At 58.0% G+C, this 21,696-nt stretch overlaps 1 protein-coding gene across 1 annotated transcript in view; it reads left to right on the top strand.

The window, feature by feature from the left end:
• The window catches only part of jmjd1cb (jumonji domain containing 1Cb), a 69,308-nt gene extending 48,303 nt beyond the window's left edge, over window positions 1-21,005 (top strand). Inside the window, exons 17-19 of the mRNA XM_071394758.1 lie at window positions 1,069-1,239; window positions 2,816-2,947; window positions 19,774-21,005. Of these exons, the coding sequence (XP_071250859.1) occupies window positions 1,069-1,239; window positions 2,816-2,947; window positions 19,774-19,857 (387 nt within the window). The 3' untranslated portion in view covers window positions 19,858-21,005. The remainder of the gene's footprint in view (window positions 1-1,068; window positions 1,240-2,815; window positions 2,948-19,773) is intronic.
• The last annotated feature ends 691 nt before the right edge of the window (window positions 21,006-21,696 follow it).

Here is a 21,696-nt window from a genome sequence, read left to right as displayed (position 1 = left end):
CGTGGTCCTGAATCTTACCTGGTCCGGTCCTGAATCTTACCTGGTCCGGTCCTGAATCTGACCTGGTCCTGACCTGAATCTGACCTGGTCCTGACCTGAATCTGACCTGGTCCTGACCTGGTCCTGACCTGAATCTGACCTGGTCCTGTCCTGAATCTGACCTAAATCTGACCTGGTCCTGTCCTGAATCTGACCTAAATCTGACCTGGTCCTGTCCTGAATCTGAGCTGAATCTGACGTGGTCCTGAATCTGACCTGGTCCTGACCTGAATCTGACCTGGTCCTGACCTAAATCTGACCTGGTCCTGTCCTGAATCTGACCTGGTCCTGTCCTGAATCTGACGTGGTCCTGAATCTTACCTGGTCCGGTCCTGAATCTGACCTGGTCCTGACCTGGTCCTGACCTGAATCTGACCTGGTCCTGTCCTGAATCTGACCTAAATCTGACCTGGTCCTGTCCTGAATCTGACCTGAATCTGACGTGGTCCTGAATCTGACCTGGTCCTGACCTGAATCTGACCTGGTCCTGACCTAAATCTGACCTGGTCCTGTCCTGAATCTGACCTGAATCTGACCTGGTCCTGTCCTGAATCTGACGTGGTCCTGAATCTTACCTGGTCCGGTCCTGAATCTGACCTGGTCCTGACCTGAATCTGATCTGGTCCTGACCTGAATCTGACCTGGTCCTGTCCTGAATCTGACCTGGTCCTGTCCTGAATCTGACCTGGTCCTGACCTGAATCTGACGTGGTCCTGTCCTGAATCAATAACCTTAATACAGAGAAGCAGCATAGCATCATGTAATAGGGCAGCTCTTTAGTTCCCGGTTATTACTACTGGTGTTTACTGTCTGTTCTACTGATGTCCTCCTTCATCAGGTTTTATGACGGAGCACCCAGGGTTGAATATAGATACATCTAATATTTAATCTGACGCAGGTTTCACCTTCTCTGAATAACGTCCGTCTGTCTGTCTGTCTGTCTCTCTCTGTCTCTGTCTCTCTCTGTCTGCAGTATGTGTGTAGTCTGTGTCTAATCTTAGCTGTGTGTTCTTCATGTGTTGTCAGCAGGTTGCTAAGGAGCAGGGGGTGGAGATTTCGGCGGACCCAATCAGAGAGCCGGGCTGGTACCTGAGCAGGAAGTTGCGTCAGCGTCTGTGGGAGGAGCATGAGGTGCAGGGCTTGACCGTGGTTCAGTTCCTGGGGGACTCTGTCCTCATCCCCGCTGGGGCGGTGCACCAGGTACCTGTTTAGTTTCAACCTTCATTCAACATTTATTTAACCCGTCAGTTAACAACGACGAGAGAGACAACACTACATAAAGACCTAAGGCAACAACATGGTAGCAACACTACACTACATAAAGACCTAAGGCAACAACATGGTAGCAACACAACATGGTAGCAACACAGCATGACAACAACATGGTAGCAACACAGCATGACAACATGGTAGCAACACAGCATGACAACAACATGGTGGCAGCACAGCATGGTAGCAACACAACATGGTAGCATAGCATGGTAGCAACACAACATGGTAGCAACACAACATGGCAGCATAGCATGGTAGCAACACAACATGGTAGCAACACAACATGGTAGCAACACAACATGACAGCATAGCATGGTAGCAACACAACATGGTAGCAACACAACATGGTAGCAACACAACATGGTAGCAACACAACATGGTAGCAACACAACATGGCAGAATAGCATGGTAGCAACACAACATGGTAGCAACACAACATGGTAGCAACACAACATGGTAGAATAGCATGGTAGCAACACAACATGGTAGCAACACAACATGGTAGCAACACAACATGGTAGCAACACAACATGGTAGAAACACAACATGGTAGCAGCATAGCATGGTAGCAACACAACATGGTAGCAACACAACATGGTAGCAACACAACATGACAACAGCATGGTAGCAACACAACATGACAACAGCATGGTAGCAACACAACATGGCAACAACATGGTAGCAACACAACATGGCAGCATAGCATGGTAGCAACACAACATGGTAGCAACACAACATGGTACCAACACAACATGGTAGCAACACAACATGGCAGCATAGCATGGTAGCAACACAACATGGTAGCAACACAACATGGTAGCAACACAACATGGTAGCAGCATAGCATGGTAGCAACACAGCATGGTAGCAACACAACATGACAACAGCATGGTAGCAACACAACATGGCAACAACATGGTAGCAACACAACATGGCAGAATAGCATGGTAGCAACACAACATGGTAGCAACACAACATGGTAGCAACACAACATGGTAGCAACACATGGCAGCATAGCATGGTAGCAACACAACATGGTAGCAACACATGACAACAGCATGGTAGCAACACAACATGACAACAGCATGGTAGCAACACAACATGACAACAGCATGGTAGCAACACAACATGGCAGCATAGCATGGTAGCAACACAACATGACAACATTATGGTAGCAACACAACATGACAACATTATGGTAGCAACACAACATGACAACATTATGGTAGCAACACAACATGACAACAGCATGGTAGCAACACAACATGACAACAGCATGGTAGCAACACAACATGACAACAGCATGGTAGAAACATGACAACAAAATGGTAGACGTAACCCTTTGGGTCCCCAGGACTGACAACCACTGATACAGTAGACATGACTCTGTCTCTCTCTCCCTCTCCCTCTGTCTCCCCCTTCTCCCCTCTCCCCCCCCCCCCCCTCTCCCTCTCCCCCCCCCCTCTCCTTCTCTCCCCTCTCCCTCCCTCTCTCTCTCCGACAGGTGCAGAACCTTCACAGTTGTGTCCAGGTGATAAATGATTTTGTGTCTCCAGAACACGTGTTCCACTCCTTCCACCTGACACAGGAGCTGAGATCCTCCAGAGAAGAGCCCAACTACGAAGATAAACTCCAGGTGGGTTGTCTGTGAAGAAGCCTGTCCTCTCCTGATCTCAATGGGTTTCCCTTTAAAGTGACAACTCCAGGTGGGTTGTCTGTGAAGAAGCCTGTCCTGATCTCAATGGGTTTCCCTTTAAAGTGACAACTCCAGGTGGGTTGTCTGTGAAGAAGCCTGTCCTCTCCTGATCTCAATGGGTTTCCCTTTAAAGTGACAACTCCAGGTGGGTTGGCTGTGAAGAAGCCTGTCCTGATCTCAATGGGTTTCCCTTTAAAGTGACAACTCCAGGTGGGTTGCCTGTCCTCTCCTGTTCTCAATGGGCTTCCCTTTAAAGTGACAATCTGACATTGGTACATCCATATTAGGACTTAAAATGAACTGCTTTTCTGTTTGAATCACAGAAAGCTCTTTAATGTTCTCTTCACCCTGTCTGTCTCTGTCTACATACAGGGCCTTCAGAAAGTATTCACACCCCTTGACTTCTCCACATTTTGTTGTGTTACAGAGTTTAAAATTCTATTCAATTGAGATTTTGTGTCAAAATACTCCATAATACCTCATAATTTTAAACACAGATTCAACCACAAAGACCAGGGAGGTTCTCCAATGCCTCTGGAAGAAGGGCACCCATTGGTAGATCAAAGATGAAAAGACATTGAATATCATGGAGCAGGGTGAATCAATACACCCAGTCACATTTAAGAGCGACTTACCAAGATACGGGCGTCCTTACTAACTCAGTTGCTGGAGAGGAAGTAGTCTGATTTCAGGTCATAGTCTCACCCTGATTCAGAAGGCAGTAGTCTGATTTCAGGGCATAGGCTCACCCTGATTCAGAAGACAGTAGTCTGATTTCAGGTCATAGTCTCACCCTGATTCAGAAGACAGTAGAGGAAGTAGTCTGATTTCAGGGCATAGTCTCACCCTGATTCAGAAGGCAGTAGTCTGATTTCAGGTCATAGTCTCACCCTGATTCAGAAGGCAGTAGTCTGATTTCAGGTCATAGTCTCACCCTGATTCAGAAGGCAGTAGTCTGATTTCAGGGCATAGTCTCACCCTGATATAGAAGACAGTAGTCTGATTTCAGGTCATAGTCTCACCCTGATTCAGAAGACAGTGGTCTGATTTCAGGTCATAGTCTCACCCTGATTCAGAAGGCAGTAGTCTGATTTCAGCTCATAGTCTCACCCTGATTCAGAAGGCAGTAGTCTGATTTCAGGTCATAGTCTCACCCTGATTCAGAAGGCAGTAGTCTGATTTCAGGTCATAGTCTCACCCTGATTCAGAAGGCAGTAGTCTGATTTCAGGGCATAGGCTCACCCTGATTCAGAAGGCGGTGTTAAAAGCCATCCGATCATCAGCTGAATTAGACCGTCTTGCTTTAGCCCACACGGCATTCCGTTTCCTTCTGATATCAGTCAGTTCATCAGAGAACCTTCATTCTGTATTGTTGGCTTGTATATGGGGGTCTGGTGAACCGTCTTGGGGACTTTGTAGACATGGGTACAGGGGACCAGGACAGGGGACCAGGACAGGGGTACAGTGGACCAGGACAGGGGTACAGGGGACCAGGACAGGGCTACAGGGGACCAGAACAGGGCTACAGGGGACCAGAACAGGGGTACAGTGGACCAGGACAGGGGTACAGTGGACCAGGACAGGGGTACAGGGGACCAGGACAGGGGTACAGGGGACCAGGACAGGGGTACAGTGGACCAGGACAGGGGTACAGGGGACCAGGACAGGGGTACAGGGGACCAGGACAGGGGTACAGGGGACCAGGACAGGGGTACAGGGGACCAGGACAGGGGTACAGGGGACCAGGACAGGGGTACAGGGGACCAGGATAGGGCTACAGGGGACCAGGACAGGGCTACAGGGGACCAGGACAGGGCTACAGGGGACCAGGACAGGGCTACAGGGGACCAGGACAGGGCTACAGGGGACCAGGACAGGGCTACAGGGGACCAGGACAGGGCTACAGGGGACCAGGACAGGGCTACAGGGGACCAGGACAGGGGTACAGGGGACCAGGACAGGGGACCAGGACAGGGGTACAGGGGACCAGGACAGGGGTACAGGGGACCAGGACAGGGGTACAGGGGACCAGGACAGGGCTACAGGGGACCAGGACAGGGCTACAGGGGACCAGGACAGGGCTACAGGGGACCAGGACAGGGGTACAGGGGACCAGGACAGGGGTACAGGGGACCAGGACAGTGGTACAGGGGACCAGGACAGGGCTACACGGGACCAGGACAGGGCTACACGGGACCAGGACAGGGGTACAGGGGACCAGGACAGGGCTACAGTGGACCAGGACAGGGGTACAGTGGACAGGGGTACAGTGGACCGGGACAGGGGTACAGTGGACCGGGACAGGGGTACAGGGGACAGGGGTACAGGGGACCAGGACAGGGGTACAGTGGACCAGGACAGGGCTACAGTGGACCAGGACAGGGGTACAGGGGACCAGGACAGGGGTACAGGGGACCAGGACAGGGGTACAGGGGACCAGGACAGGGCTACAGGGGACCAGGACAGGGCTACAGGGGACCAGGACAGGGCTACAGGGGACCAGGACAGGGGACTAGGACAGGGGTACAGGGGACCAGGACAGGGGTACAGTGGACCAGGACAGGGCTACAGGGGACCAGGACAGGGCTACAGGGGACCAGGACAGGGGTACAGGGGACCAGGACAGGGGTACAGGGGACCAGGACAGGGGTACAGGGGACCAGGACAGGGGACCAGGACAGGGGTACAGGGGACCAGGACAGGGGTACAGTGGACCAGGACAGGGCTACAGGGGACCAGGACAGGGGACCAGGACAGGGGTACAGGGGACCAGGACAGGGGTACAGTGGACCAGGACAGGGGTACAGTGGACCAGGACAGGGGACCAGGACAGGGGTACAGGGGACCAGGACAGGGGTACAGGGGACCAGGACAGGGGTACAGGGGACCAGGACAGGGCTACAGGGGACCAGGACAGGGCTACAGGGGACCAGGACAGGGCTACAGGGGACCAGGACAGGGCTACAGGGGACCAGGACAGGGGACCAGGACAGGGGTACAGGGGACCAGGACAGGGGTACAGGGGACCAGGACAGGGGACCAGGACAGGGCTACAGGGGACCAGGACAGGGCTACAGGGGACCAGGACAGGGGACCAGGACAGGGCTACAGGGGACCAGGACAGGGCTACAGGGGACCAGGACAGGGGTACAGGGGACCAGGACAGGGCTACAGGGGACCAGGACAGGGCTACAGGGGACCAGGACAGGGCTACAGGGGACCAGGACAGGGCTACAGGGGACCAGGACAGGGCTACAGGGGACCAGGACATGGGGTACAGGGGACCAGGACAGGGCTACAGGGGACCAGGACAGGGCTACAGGGGACAGGGGTACAGGGGACCAGGACAGGGGTACAGGGGACCAGGACAGGGCTACAGGGAACCAGGACAGGGCTACAGGGGACCAGGACAGGGCTACAGGGGACCAGGACAGGGGTACAGGGGACCAGGACAGGGGTACAGGGGACCAGGACAGGGGTACAGGGGACCAGGACAGGGGTACAGGGGACCAGGACAGGGCTACAGGGGACCAGGACAGGGCTACAGGGGACCAGGACAGGGGTACAGGGGACCAGGACAGGGGACCAGGGGACCAGGACAGGGGACCAGGGGACCAGGACAGGGGACCAGGACAGGGGTACAGGGGACCAGGACAGGGGTACAGGGGACCAGGACAGGGGTACAGGGGACCAGGACAGGGGTACAGGGGACCAGGACAGGGCTACAGGGGACCAGGACAGGGCTACAGGGGACCAGGACAGGGCTACAGGGGACCAGGACAGGGGTACAGGGGACCAGGACAGTGGTACAGGGGACCAGGACAGGGCTACAGGGGACCAGGACAGGGCTACAGGGGACCAGGACAGGGGTACAGGGGACCAGGACAGGGGTACAGGGGACCAGGACAGGGGTACAGGGGACCAGGACAGGGGACCAGGACAGGGGTACAGGGGACCAGGACAGGGGTACAGGGGACCAGGACAGGGCTACAGGGGACCAGGACAGGGCTACAGGGGACCAGGACAGGGCTACAGGGGACCAGGACAGGGCTACAGGGGACCAGGACAGGGGTACAGGGGACCAGGACAGTGGTACAGGGGACCAGGACAGGGCTACACTGGACCAGGACAGGGGTACAGGGGACCAGGACAGGGCTACAGTGGACCAGGACAGGGGTACAGTGGACCAGGACAGGGGTACAGTGGACCAGGACAGGGGTACAGTGGACCGGGGTACAGTGGACCGGGACAGGGGTACAGTGGACCGGGACAGGGGTACAGGGGACAGGGGTACAGGGGACCAGGACAGGGGTACAGGGGACCAGGACAGGGCTACAGTGGACCAGGACAGGGCTACAGTGGACCAGGACAGGGGTACAGGGGACCAGGACAGGGGTACAGGGGACCAGGACAGGGCTACAGGGGACCAGGACAGGGCTACAGGGGACCAGGACAGGGCTACAGGGGACCAGGACAGGGCTACAGGGGACCAGGACAGGGGTACAGGGGACCAGGACAGGGGACTAGGACAGGGGTACAGGGGACCAGGACAGGGGTACAGGGGACCAGGACAGGGGTACAGGGGACCAGGACAGGGGTACAGGGGACCAGGACAGGGGTACAGGGGACCAGGACAGGGGACCAGGACAGGGGTACAGGGGACCAGGACAGGGGTACAGTGGACCAGGACAGGGCTACAGGGGACCAGGACAGGGGACCAGGACAGGGGTACAGGGGACCAGGACAGGGGTACAGTGGACCAGGACAGGGGTACAGTGGACCAGGACAGGGGACCAGGACAGGGGTACAGGGGACCAGGACAGGGGTACAGGGGACCAGGACAGGGCTACAGGGGACCAGGACAGGGCTACAGGGGACCAGGACAGGGCTACAGGGGACCAGGACAGGGGACCAGGACAGGGGTACAGGGGACCAGGACAGGGGTACAGGGGACCAGGACAGGGGACCAGGACAGGGCTACAGGGGACCAGGACAGGGCTACAGGGGACCAGGACAGGGGACCAGGACAGGGCTACAGGGGACCAGGACAGGGCTACAGGGGACCAGGACAGGGGTACAGGGGACCAGGACAGGGCTACAGGGGACCAGGACAGGGCTACAGGGGACCAGGACAGGGCTACAGGGGACCAGGACAGGGCTACAGGGGACCAGGACAGGGCTACAGGGGACCAGGACAGGGCTACAGGGGACCAGGACAGGGCTACAGGGGACCAGGACATGGGGTACAGGGGACCAGGACAGGGCTACAGGGGACCAGGACAGGGCTACAGGGGACAGGGGTACAGGGGACCAGGACAGGGGTACAGGGGACCAGGACAGGGCTACAGGGAACCAGGACAGGGCTACAGGGAACCAGGACAGGGCTACAGGGGACCAGGACAGGGGTACAGGGGACCAGGACAGGGGTACAGGGGACCAGGACAGGGGTACAGGGGACCAGGACAGGGGTACAGGGGACCAGGACAGGGGACCAGGACAGGGGTACGGGGGACCAGGACAGGGGTACGGGGGACCAGGACAGGGGTACAGGGTACCAGGACAGGGGTACAGGGTACCAGGACAGGGGTACAGTGGACCAGGACAGGGGACCAGGACAGGGGACCAGGACAGGGGTACAGGGGACCAGGACAGGGGTACAGGGGACCAGGACAGGGCTACAGGGGACCAGGACAGGGCTACAGGGGACCGGTACAGGGCTACAGGGGACCAGGACAGGGCTACAGGGGACCAGGACAGGGCTACAGGGGACCAGGACAGGGCTACAGGGGACCAGGACATGGGGTACAGGGGACCAGGACAGGGGACCAGGACAGGGGTACAGGGGACCAGGACAGGGGTACAGGGTTACAGGGGACCAGGACAGGGGTACAGGGGTACAGTGGACCAGGACAGGGGTACAGGGGACCAGGACAGGGCTACAGGGCACCAGGACAGGGGTACAGTGGACCAGGACAGGGGTACAGGGGACCAGGACAGGGGTACAGTGGACCAGGACAGGGCTACAGTGGACCAGGACAGGGCTACAGGGGACCAGGACAGGGGTACAGGGGACCAGGACAGGGCTACAGGGGACCAGGACAGGGGTACAGGGGACCAGGACAGGGGTACAGGGGACCAGGACAGGGGTACAGTGGACCAGGACAGGGCTACAGGGGACCAGGACAGGGGTACAGGGGACCAGGACAGGGGACCAGGACAGGGGTACAGGGGACCAGGACAGGGGTACAGGGGACCAGGACAGGGGTACAGGGGACCAGGACAGGGGTACAGGGGACCAGGACAGGGGTACAGGGGACCAGGACAGGGGTACAGGGGACCAGGACAGGGCTACAGGGGACCAGGACAGGGCTACAGGGGACCAGGACAGGGGTACAGGGGACCAGGACAGGGGTACAGGGGACCAGGACAGGGGTACAGGGGACCAGGACAGGGGACCAGGGGACCAGGACAGGGGTACAGGGGACCAGGACAGGGGTACAGGGGACCAGGACAGGGGTACAGGGGACCAGGACAGGGGTACAGGGGACCAGGACAGGGCTACAGGGGACCAGGACAGGGCTACAGGGGACCAGGACAGGGGACTAGGACAGGGGTACAGGGGACCAGGACAGGGGTACAGTGGACCAGGACAGGGCTACAGGGGACCAGGACAGGGCTACAGGGGACCAGGACAGGGGTACAGGGGACCAGGACAGGGGTACAGGGGACCAGGACAGGGGTACAGGGGACCAGGACAGGGGACCAGGACAGGGGTACAGGGGACCAGGACAGGGGTACAGTGGACCAGGACAGGGCTACAGGGGACCAGGACAGGGGACCAGGACAGGGGTACAGGGGACCAGGACAGGGGTACAGTGGACCAGGACAGGGGTACAGTGGACCAGGACAGGGGACCAGGACAGGGGTACAGGGGACCAGGACAGGGGTACAGGGGACCAGGACAGGGGTACAGGGGACCAGGACAGGGCTACAGGGGACCAGGACAGGGCTACAGGGGACCAGGACAGGGCTACAGGGGACCAGGACAGGGGACCAGGACAGGGGCACAGGGGACCAGGACAGGGGTACAGGGGACCAGGACAGGGGACCAGGACAGGGCTACAGGGGACCAGGACAGGGCTACAGGGGACCAGGACAGGGGACCAGGACAGGGCTACAGGGGACCAGGACAGGGCTACAGGGGACCAGGACAGGGGTACAGGGGACCAGGACAGGGCTACAGGGGACCAGGACAGGGCTACAGGGGACCAGGACAGGGCTACAGGGGACCAGGACAGGGCTACAGGGGACCAGGACAGGGCTACAGGGGACCAGGACAGGGCTACAGGGGACCAGGACATGGGGTACAGGGGACCAGGACAGGGCTACAGGGGACCAGGACAGGGCTACAGGGGACAGGGGTACAGGGGACCAGGACAGGGGTACAGGGAACCAGGACAGGGCTACAGGGGACCAGGACAGGGCTACAGGGGACCAGGACAGGGCTACAGGGGACCAGGACAGGGGTACAGGGGACCAGGACAGGGGTACAGGGGACCAGGACAGGGGTACAGGGGACCAGGACAGGGGTACAGGGGACCAGGACAGGGCTACAGGGGACCAGGACAGGGGTACAGGGGACCAGGACAGGGGTACAGGGGACCAGGACAGGGGTACAGGGGACCAGGACAGGGGACCAGGACAGGGGTACAGGGGACCAGGACAGGGCTACAGGGGACCAGGACAGGGCTACAGGGGACCAGGACAGGGCTACAGGGGACCAGGACAGGGCTACAGGGGACCAGGACAGGGCTACAGGGGACCAGGACAGGGGTACAGGGGACCAGGACAGGGGTACAGGGGACCAGGACAGGGCTACACTGGACCAGGACAGGGCTACACTGGACCAGGACAGGGGTACAGGGGACCAGGACAGGGGTACAGTGGACCAGGACAGGGGTACAGTGGACCAGGACAGGGGTACAGTGGACCGGGGTACAGTGGACCGGGACAGGGGTACAGTGGACCGGGACAGGGGTACAGGGGACAGGGGTACAGGGGACCAGGACAGGGGTACAGGGGACCAGGACAGGGCTACAGTGGACCAGGACAGGGCTACAGTGGACCAGGACAGGGGTACAGGCGACCAGGACAGGGGTACAGGGGACCAGGACAGGGCTACAGGGGACCAGGACAGGGCTACAGGGGACCAGGACAGGGCTACAGGGGACCAGGACAGGGGTACAGGGGACCAGGACAGGGGACTAGGACAGGGGTACAGGGGACCAGGACAGGGGTACAGGGGACCAGGACAGGGGTACAGGGGACCAGGACAGGGGTACAGGGGACCAGGACAGGGGTACAGGGGACCAGGACAGGGGTACAGGGGACCAGGACAGGGGACCAGGACAGGGGTACAGGGGACCAGGACAGGGCTACAGGGGACCAGGACAGGGGACCAGGACAGGGGTACAGGGGACCAGGACAGGGGTACAGTGGACCAGGACAGGGGTACAGTGGACCAGGACAGGGGACCAGGACAGGGGTACAGGGGACCAGGACAGGGGTACAGGGGACCAGGACAGGGGTACAGGGGACCAGGACAGGGCTACAGGGGACCAGGACAGGGCTACAGGGGACCAGGACAGGGGACCAGGACAGGGGTACAGGGGACCAGGACAGGGGTACAGGGGACCAGGACAGGGCTACAGGGGACCAGGACAGGGCTACAGGGGACCAGGACAGGGCTACAGGGGACCAGGACAGGGGACCAGGACAGGGGTACAGGGGACCAGGACAGGGGTACAGGGGACCAGGACAGGGGACCAGGACAGGGCTACAGGGGACCAGGACAGGGCTACAGGGGACCAGGACAGGGGACCAGGACAGGGCTACAGGGGACCAGGACAGGGCTACAGGGGACCAGGACAGGGGTACAGGGGACCAGGACAGGGCTACAGGGGACCAGGACAGGGCTACAGGGGACCAGGACAGGGCTACAGGGGACCAGGACAGGGCTACAGGGGACCAGGACAGGGCTACAGGGGACCAGGACAGGGCTACAGGGGACCAGGACATGGGGTACAGGGGACCAGGACAGGGCTACAGGGGACCAGGACAGGGCTACAGGGGACAGGGGTACAGGGGACCAGGACAGGGGTACAGGGGACCAGGACAGGGCTACAGGGAACCAGGACAGGGCTACAGGGGACCAGGACAGGGCTACAGGGGACCAGGACAGGGGTACAGGGGACCAGGACAGGGGTACAGGGGACCAGGACAGGGGTACAGGGGACCAGGACAGGGGACCAGGACAGGGGACCAGGACAGGGGTACGGGGGACCAGGACAGGGGTACGGGGGACCAGGACAGGGGTACAGGGGACCAGGACAGGGGTACAGGGTACCAGGACAGGGGTACAGTGGACCAGGACAGGGGACCAGGACAGGGGTACAGGGGACCAGGACAGGGGTACAGGGGACCAGGACAGGGGTACAGGGGACCAGGACAGGGGTACAGGGGACCAGGACAGGGCTACAGGGGACCGGTACAGGGCTACAGGGGACCAGGACAGGGCTACAGGGGACCAGGACAGGGCTACAGGGGACCAGGACAGGGCTACAGGGGACCAGGACATGGGGTACAGGGGACCAGGACAGGGGACCAGGACAGGGGTACAGGGGACCAGGAGCAGGGGTACAGGGGACCAGGACAGGGGTACAGGGGTACAGTGGACCAGGACAGGGGTACAGGGGACCAGGACAGGGCTACAGGGCACCAGGACAGGGGTACAGTGGACCAGGACAGGGGTACAGGGGACCAGGACAGGGGTACAGTGGACCAGGACAGGGGTACAGTGGACCAGGACAGGGCTACAGGGGACCAGGACAGGGGTACAGGGGACCAGGACAGGGGTACAGGGGACCAGGACAGGGGTACAGGGGACCAGGACAGGGGTACAGGGGACCAGGACAGGGGTACAGGGGACCAGGACAGGGGTACAGTGGACCAGGACAGGGCTACAGGGGACCAGGACAGGGGTACAGGGGACCAGGACAGGGGACCAGGACAGGGGTACAGGGGACCAGGACAGGGGTACAGGGGACCAGGACAGGGGTACAGGGGACCAGGACAGGGGTACAGTGGACCAGGACAGGGGTACAGGGGACCAGGACAGGGGTTCAGGGGACCAGGACAGGGGTACAGGGGACCAGGACAGGGGTACAGGGGACCAGGACAGGGGTACAGGGGACCAGGACAGGGCTACAGGGGACCAGGACAGGGCTACAGGGGACCAGGACAGGGGTACAGGGGACCAGGACAGGGGTACAGGGGACCAGGACAGGGGTACAGGGGACCAGGACAGGGGACCAGGGGACCAGGACAGGGGACCAGGACAGGGGTACAGGGGACCAGGACAGGGGTACAGGGGACCAGGACAGGGGTACAGGGGACCAGGACAGGGGTACAGGGGACCAGGACAGGGGTACAGGGGACCAGGACAGTGGTACAGGGGACCAGGACAGTGGTACAGGGGACCAGGACAGGGCTACAGTGGACCAGGACAGGGCTACACTGGACCAGGACAGGGGTACAGGGGACCAGGACAGGGCTACAGTGGACCAGGACAGGGGTACAGTGGACCAGGACAGGGGTACAGTGGACAGGGGTACAGTGGACCGGGACAGGGGTACAGTGGACCGGGACAGGGGTACAGGGGACAGGGGTACAGGGGACCAGGACAGGGCTACAGTGGACCAGGACAGGGGTACAGTGGACCAGGACAGGGGTACAGGGGACCAGGACAGGGGTACAGGGGACCAGGACAGGGGACCAGGACAGGGGACCAGGACAGGGCTACAGGGGACCAGGACAGGGCTACAGGGGACCAGGACAGGGCTACAGGGGACCAGGACAGGGCTACAGGGGACCAGGACAGGGGACCAGGACAGGGGTACAGGGGACCAGGACAGGGGTACAGTGGACCAGGACAGGGCTACAGGGGACCAGGACAGGGCTACAGGGGACCAGGACAGGGGTACAGGGGACCAGGACAGGGGTACAGGGGACCAGGACAGGGGTACAGGGGACCAGGACAGGGGACCAGGACAGGGGTACAGGGGACCAGGACAGGGGTACAGTGGACCAGGACAGGGCTACAGGGGACCAGGACAGGGGACCAGGACAGGGGTACAGGGGACCAGGACAGGGGTACAGTGGACCAGGACAGGGGACCAGGACAGGGGTACAGGGGACCAGGACAGGGGTACAGGGGACCAGGACAGGGGTACAGGGGACCAGGACAGGGCTACAGGGGACCAGGACAGGGCTACAGGGGACCAGGACAGGGCTACAGGGGACCAGGACAGGGGACCAGGACAGGAGTACAGGGGACCAGGACAGGGGTACAGGGGACCAGGACAGGGGACCAGGACAGGGCTACAGGGGACCAGGACAGGGCTACAGGGGACCAGGACAGGGGACCAGGACAGGGCTACAGGGGACCAGGACAGGGATACAGGGGACCAGGACAGGGGTACAGGGGACCAGGACAGGGATACAGGGGACCAGGACAGGGCTACAGGGGACCAGGACAGGGCTACAGGGGACCAGGACAGGGCTACAGGGGACCAGGACAGGGCTACAGGGGACCAGGACATGGGGTACAGGGGACCAGGACATGGGGTACAGGGGACCAGGACATGGGGTACAGGGGACCAGGACAGGGGTACAGGGGACCAGGACAGGGCTACAGGGAACCAGGACAGGGCTACAGGGGACCAGGACAGGGCTACAGGGGACCAGGACAGGGGACCAGGACAGGGGTACGGGGGACCAGGACAGGGGTACAGGGTACCAGGACAGGGGTACAGGGTACCAGGACAGGGGTACAGTGGACCAGGACAGGGGACCAGGACAGGGGTACAGGGGACCAGGACAGGGGTACAGGGGACCAGGACAGGGGTACAGGGGACCAGGACAGGGGTACAGGGGACCAGGACAGGGCTACAGGGGACAGGGCTACAGGGGACCGGTACAGGGGACCAGGACAGGGCTACAGGGGACCAGGACAGGGCTACAGGGGACCAGGACAGGGCTACAGGGGACCAGGACAGGGCTACAGGGGACCAGGACAGGGCTACAGGGGACCAGGACATGGGGTACAGGGGACCAGGACAGGGGACCAGGACAGGGGTACAGGGGACCAGGACAGGGGTACAGGGGTACAGGGGACCAGGACAGGGGTACAGGGGTACAGTGGACCAGGACAGGGGTACAGGGGACCAGGACAGGGCTACAGGGCACCAGGACAGGGGTACAGTGGACCAGGACAGGGGACCAGGACAGGGGTACAGTGGACCAGGACAGGGCTACAGTGGACCAGGACAGGGCTACAGGGGACCAGGACAGGGGTACAGGGGACCAGGACAGGGCTACAGGGGACCAGGACAGGGGTACAGGGGACCAGGACAGGGGTACAGGGGACCAGGACAGGGGTACAGTGGACCAGGACAGGGCTACAGGGGACCAGGACAGGGCTACAGGGGACCAGGACAGGGGTACAGTGGACCAGGACAGGGGTACAGTGGACCAGGACAGGGGTACAGGGGACCAGGACAGGGGTACAGGGGACCAGGACAGAGGTACAGGGGACCAGGACAGGGGTACAGGGGACCAGGACAGGGGTACAGGGGACCAGGACAGGGGTACAGGGGACCAGGACAGGGCTACAGGGGACCAGGACAGAGGTACAGGGGACCAGGACAGGGCTACAGTGGACCAGGACAGGGGTACAGGGGACCAGGACAGGGGTACAGTGGACCAGGACAGGGGACCAGGACAGGGGTACAGGGGACCAGGACAGGGGTACAGGGGACCAGGACAGGGGTACAGTGGACCAGGACAGGGGACCAGGACAGGGGTACAGGGGACCAGGACAAAGGTACAGGGGACCAGGACAAAGGTACAGGGGACCAGGACAAAGGTACAGGGGACCAGGACAGGGTTACAGGGGACCAGGACAGGGCTACAGGGGACCAGGACAGGGCTACAGGGGACCAGGACAGGGCTACAGGGGACCAGGACAGGGGTACAGTGGACCAGGACAGGGGTACAGGGGACCAGGACAGGGGTACAGGGGACCAGGACAGTGGTACAGGGGACCAGGACAGGGCTACAGTGGACCAGGACAGGGGTACAGGGGACCAGGACAGGGCTACAGCGGACCAGGACAGGGCTACAGTGGACCAGGACAGGGGACCAGGACAGGGGTACAGGGGACCAGGACAGGGCTACAGGGGACCAGGACAGGGGACCAGGACAGGGGTACAGGGGACCAGGACAGGGCTACAGGGGACCAGGACAGGGGACCAGGACAGGGGTACAGTGGACCAGGACAGGGGACCAGGACAGGGGTACAGGGGACCAGGACAGGGCTACAGGGGACCAGGACAGGGCTACAGGGGACCAGGACAGGGGTACAGGGGACCAGGACAGGGGTACAGGGGACCAGGACAGGGCTACAGGGGACCAGGACAGGGCTACAGGGGACCAGGACAGGGGACCAGGACAGGGGTACAGGGGACCAGGACAGGGGTACAGGGGACCAGGACAGGGGACCAGGACAGGGGTACAGGGGACCAGGACAGGGCTACAGGGGACCAGGACAGGGCTACAGGGGACCAGGACAGGGGTACAGAGGACCAGGACAGGGCTACAGGGGACCAGGACAGGGGACCAGGACAGGGGTACAGGGGACCAGGACAGGGCTACAGGGGACCAGGACAGGGCTACAGGGGACCAGGACATGGGGTACAGGGGACCAGGACAGGGCTACAGGGGACCAGGACAGGGGACCAGGACAGGGGTACAGGGGACCAGGACAGGGCTACAGGGGACCAGGACAGGGCTACAGGGGACCAGGACAGGGGTACAGGGGACCAGGACAGGGGTACAGGGGACCAGGACAGGGGTACAGTGGACCAGGACAGGGGTACAGGGGACCAGGACAGGGCTACAGGGGACCAGGACAGGGGACCAGGACAGGGCTACAGGGGACCGGTACAGGGGTACAGGGGAGGGGTAGAGAGGAGGGGTACAGGGGACCAGGACAGGGGTAGAGAGGAGGGGTACAGGGGACCAGGACAGGGGTACAGGGGTGTTGGTAGGTGTCATAACCAGCCATAACACAATATGTCACAGCAGGTGTAAATATATGGGATATATATATAACAGGTTATGACGCTGGGTGTCAAGTAAAGTGTTACCCAATATTTTTGGTTATGGAAAATATATTTCACAGCGGTTTAGATAGTATAGTGTAGTGAATTGTACCATCTTATTTTGTTACAAACTGAAATTAGGCAAACTATTAGTTTTAGCAACCAGGAAATGTGATTTCTGCAAAGTTCAACTTTAACTATTGGGCCAATAAAGGTGTATATATATTTTTTTAAGTATCTCATCCACTCTGTCTGTCTGTCTGTCTGTCTGTCTCCGTCTCTCGCTCTCTCTGTCTCTCTCCGTCTCTCTCTCCCTAGTAATGTCACATTAGTCTGAGGTGAATCCTTCTGTCTAGATGAGGCTGGTTGTCGTCCATCACGTTAGCCTGTCTCTCCCGTCTTTCCTCTGTCTCTCCCTCCTGTTTAACCTCTCCTCTCTGTCCTCTCTCCCTCCTGTTTAACCTCTCCTCTCTCTCCTCTCCCTCCTGTTTAACCTCTCCTCTCTCTCCTCTCCCTCCTGTTTAACCTCTCCTCTCCCTCCTGTTTCTCTGTCCTCTCTCCCTCCTGTTTAATCTCTCCTCTCTCTCCTCTCCCTCCTGTTTAACCTCTCCTCTCCCTCCTGTTTAACCTCTGCTCTCTGTCCTCTCTCCCTCTTCTTTAACCTCTCCTCTCTCCCTCTTCTTTAACCTCTCCTCTCTGTCCTCTTTAACCTCTCCTCTCTCCCTCCTCTTTAACCTCTCCTCTCTCCCTCCTCTTTAACCTCTCCTCTCTGTCCTCATCTTTAACCTCTCCTCTCTCCCTCTTTAACCTCTCCTCTCTCCCTCCTCTTTAACCTCTCCTCTCTCCCTCCTCTTTAACCTCTCCTCTCTGTCTCTCCCTCCTCTTTAACCTCTCCTCTCTGCCTCTCCCTCCTCTTTAACCTCTCCTCTCTGTCTCCTCTTTAACCTCTCCTCTCTCCCTCCTCTTTGACCTCTCCTCTCTGTCTCTCCCTCCTCTTTAACCTCTCCTCTCTGTCTCTCCCTCCTCTTTAACCTCTCCTCTCTGTCTCTCCCTCCTCTTTAACCTCTCATCTCTGTCTCTCCCTCCTCTTTAACCTCTCCTCTCTGTCTCTCCCTCCTCTTTAACCTCTCCTCTCTCCCTCCTCTTTAACCTCTCCTCTCTCCCTCCTCTTTAACCTCTCCTCTCTCCCTCCTCTTTAACCTCTCCTCTCTCCCTCCTCTTTAACCTCTCCTCTCTCCCTCCTCTTTAACCTCTCCTCTCTCCCTCCTCTTTAAACTCTCCTCTCTCCCTCCTCTTTAAACTCTCCTCTCTCCCTCCTCTTTAACCTCTCCTCTCTCCCTCCTCTTTAACCTCTCCTCTCTCCCTCATCTTTAACCTCTCCTCTCTGTCTCCTCTTTAACCTCTCCTCTCTGTCTCCTCTTTAACCTCTCCTCTCTGTCTCCTCTTTAACCTCTCCTCTCTGTCTCCTTAACCTCTCCTCTCTGTCTCCTTAACCTCTCCTCTCTGTCTCCTTAACCTCTCCTCTCTGTCTCCTCTTTAACCTCTCCCCTCTCCCTCCTCTTTAACCTCTCCTCTCTCCCTCCTCTTTAACCTCTCCTCTCTCTCCTCTTTAACCTCTCCTCTCTCTCTCCTCTTTAACCTCTCCTCTCTGTCTCCTCTTTAACCTCTCCTCTCTGTCTCCTCTTTAACCTCTCCTCTGTCTCCTCTTTAACCTCTCCTCTCTGTCTCCTCTTTAACCTCTCCTCTCTGTCTCCTCTTTAACCTCTCCTCTCTGTCTCCTCTTTAACCTCTCCTCTCTCCCTCCTCTTTAACCTCTCCTCTCTCCCTCCTCTTTAACCTCTCCTCTCTCCCTCCTCTTTAACCTCTCCTCTCTGTCTCTCCCTTCTCTTTAACCTCTCCTCTCTGTCTCTCCCTTCTCTTTAACCTCTCCTCTCTGTCTCTCCCTCCTCTTTAACCTCTCCTCTCTCCCTCCTCTTTAACCTCTCCTCTCTCCCTCCTCTTTAACCTCTCCTCTCTGTCTCTCCCTTCTCTTTAACCTCTCCTCTCATCTCTCCCTCCTCTTTAACCTCTCCTCTCTCCCTCCTCTTTAACCTCTCCTCTCTCCCTCCTGTTTAACCTCTCCTCTCTCCCTCCTGTTTAACCTCTCCTCTCTGTCTCTCCCTCCTCTTTAACCTCTCCTCTCTGTCTCTCCCTCCTGTTTAACCTCTCCTCTCTGTCTCTCCCTCCTCTTTAACCTCTCCTCTCTGTCTCTCCCTCCTCTTTAACCTCTCCTCTCTGTCTCTCCCTCCTCTTGAACCTCTCCTCTCTCCCTCCTCTTTAACCTCTCCTCTCTCCCTCCTCTTGAACCTCTCCTCTCTTCCTCCTCTTTAACCTCTCCTCTCTCCCTCCTCTTTAACCTCTCCTCTCTGTCTCTCCCTCCTCTTTAACCTCTCCTCTCTGTCTCTCCCTCCTCTTTAACCTCTCCTCTCTGTCTCTCCCTCCTCTTTAACCTCTCCTCTCTGTCTCTCCCTCCTCTTTAACCTCTCCTCTCTGTTCTCTCTCCAGGTAAAGAACATCTTGTTCCACTCTGTGAAGGATGCATTGACGTCGCTGAGGAGGTACAACCAGGAGGAGGAAGAGAACTCCTGACCCGTAGTCCCCCTGGCGCCCCCCTCTCTGGCGCCTCCCTCTCTGAGACGTCTTCCTTCAGCCTAGAACAGATATATACACACTGAAACTAACCACAACAGCACCGTCAACCTAGAGTGTCCAGCAGAATACACTACAACACACTACAACTACATGTTACTGACCAGCATCACTACCACAGCATCAGGATACTGTCCACAGCATCACTACCACAGCATCAGGATACTGACCACAGCATCAGGATACTGACCACAGCATCAGGATACTGACCACAGCATCACTACCACAGCATCAGGATACTGACCACAGCATCAGGATACTGACCACAGCATCAGGATACTGACCACAGCAGCATCACTACCCAGCATCAGGAGAACTGTGATTCTACTGAACTATCTGGTCTTACAGTGCTGACCGCTGTTCTGGAACCTTCTGTTCTCTGTTCTAGAACCTTCTGTTCTCTGTTCTAGAACCTTCTGTTCTCTGTTCTGGAACCTTCTGTTCTCTGTTCTGGAACCTTCTGTTCTCTGTTCTGGAACCTTCTGTTCTCTGTTCTAGAACCTTCTGTTCTCTGTTCCTGTTTTCCTTTTGTTTGTTTAGTATGTTATTGTCTTTCAATCTGCATATTGTTTCTGTGAAGATGCTGTATTTATTTAATAGGAGTTGTAAATGCGACGCTAGATGAAATGTAAATGTGTCTTGTACAGTTTGTAAATGATGAGTTGTGAGACGGAGGCCGTTTCCTACGTTGAGACAGTTACTGTGAGAGGAAACAGACTTCAGCTGTCGCCGAGAACTCTGGGAGTCGCTGCTGAATTCGTCCTCATGCCATATCTTTTAAAAATGAACTGCCAAACTATTGTGTTGTATAAAACCGTGTAAAGTTGTATTATGTAAAAAAAAGACTAAATGAATAATGCACTTCAGCATATTAGAAGTATTCACTGTAAAATTGAGACATTTACACACAAAAAATAATTTATTCAAATTTTGAAGTGTAAATATATACATATATACATTCACTAATGTATTTTTTAAAAACATGGCTTGCTTCAATTTGTAATTTTAAAAGTGCAAGTGTTATATGCTTTGTACATTGAAGTTCAAAAGGGTTTTACATTTTCCATTAAAATGGATTCATCAAAGTATGTCTGTGTCTTAATGCAGAGATTCCCAAACTGGGGTATGTCAAATAAAAATGTGATTCACATTTAAAAACAGTCCATTTACAGTTGAAGTCAGAAGTTTACATACAGCTTAGCCAAATACATTTAAACTCAGTTCCTGACATTTAATCAGAGTAAAAATTCCCTGTCTTAAGTCAGGATCAACACTATTTTAGAATGTGAAATGTCAGAATAATAATAAATTACGTCAGACCGAGGCTCTGTATCTGTCCTCGTGCTCCTAGACCTTAGTGCTGCTTTTGACACCATCAATCACCACTGTCTTTTGGAGAGATTGGAAACCCCAAATTGGTCTACACGGACAAGTTCTGGTCTGGTTTAGATCTTATCTGTCGGAAAGATATCAGTTTGTCTCTGTGGATGGTTTGTCCTCTGACCAATCAACTGTACGTTTCGGTGTTCCTCGAGGGTCCGACCCTGGTGCGACGAACCCCCCATGTCGTCTCTGCCTGGCCGGTTCCCCTCTCTCCACTGGGATTCTCTCCCTCTGACCCTATTACAGGGGCTGAGTCACTGGCTTAGTGGTGCTCTTCCGTGCCGTCCCTAGGAGGGGTGCGTCACCTGAGTCACTTGAGTCACTGATCTTCCTGGCAGATGTTGCGCCCACTTGCAGGAAAAGTCTGTTTCAGGTGTTTGAAAAATGCTTAATTCT

Source organism: Salvelinus alpinus, chromosome 3 (assembly GCF_045679555.1).
Source record: "Salvelinus alpinus chromosome 3, SLU_Salpinus.1, whole genome shotgun sequence".
NCBI lineage: Eukaryota > Metazoa > Chordata > Actinopteri > Salmoniformes > Salmonidae > Salvelinus > Salvelinus alpinus.
This window is presented reverse-complemented; position numbering and strand designations above follow the sequence as displayed.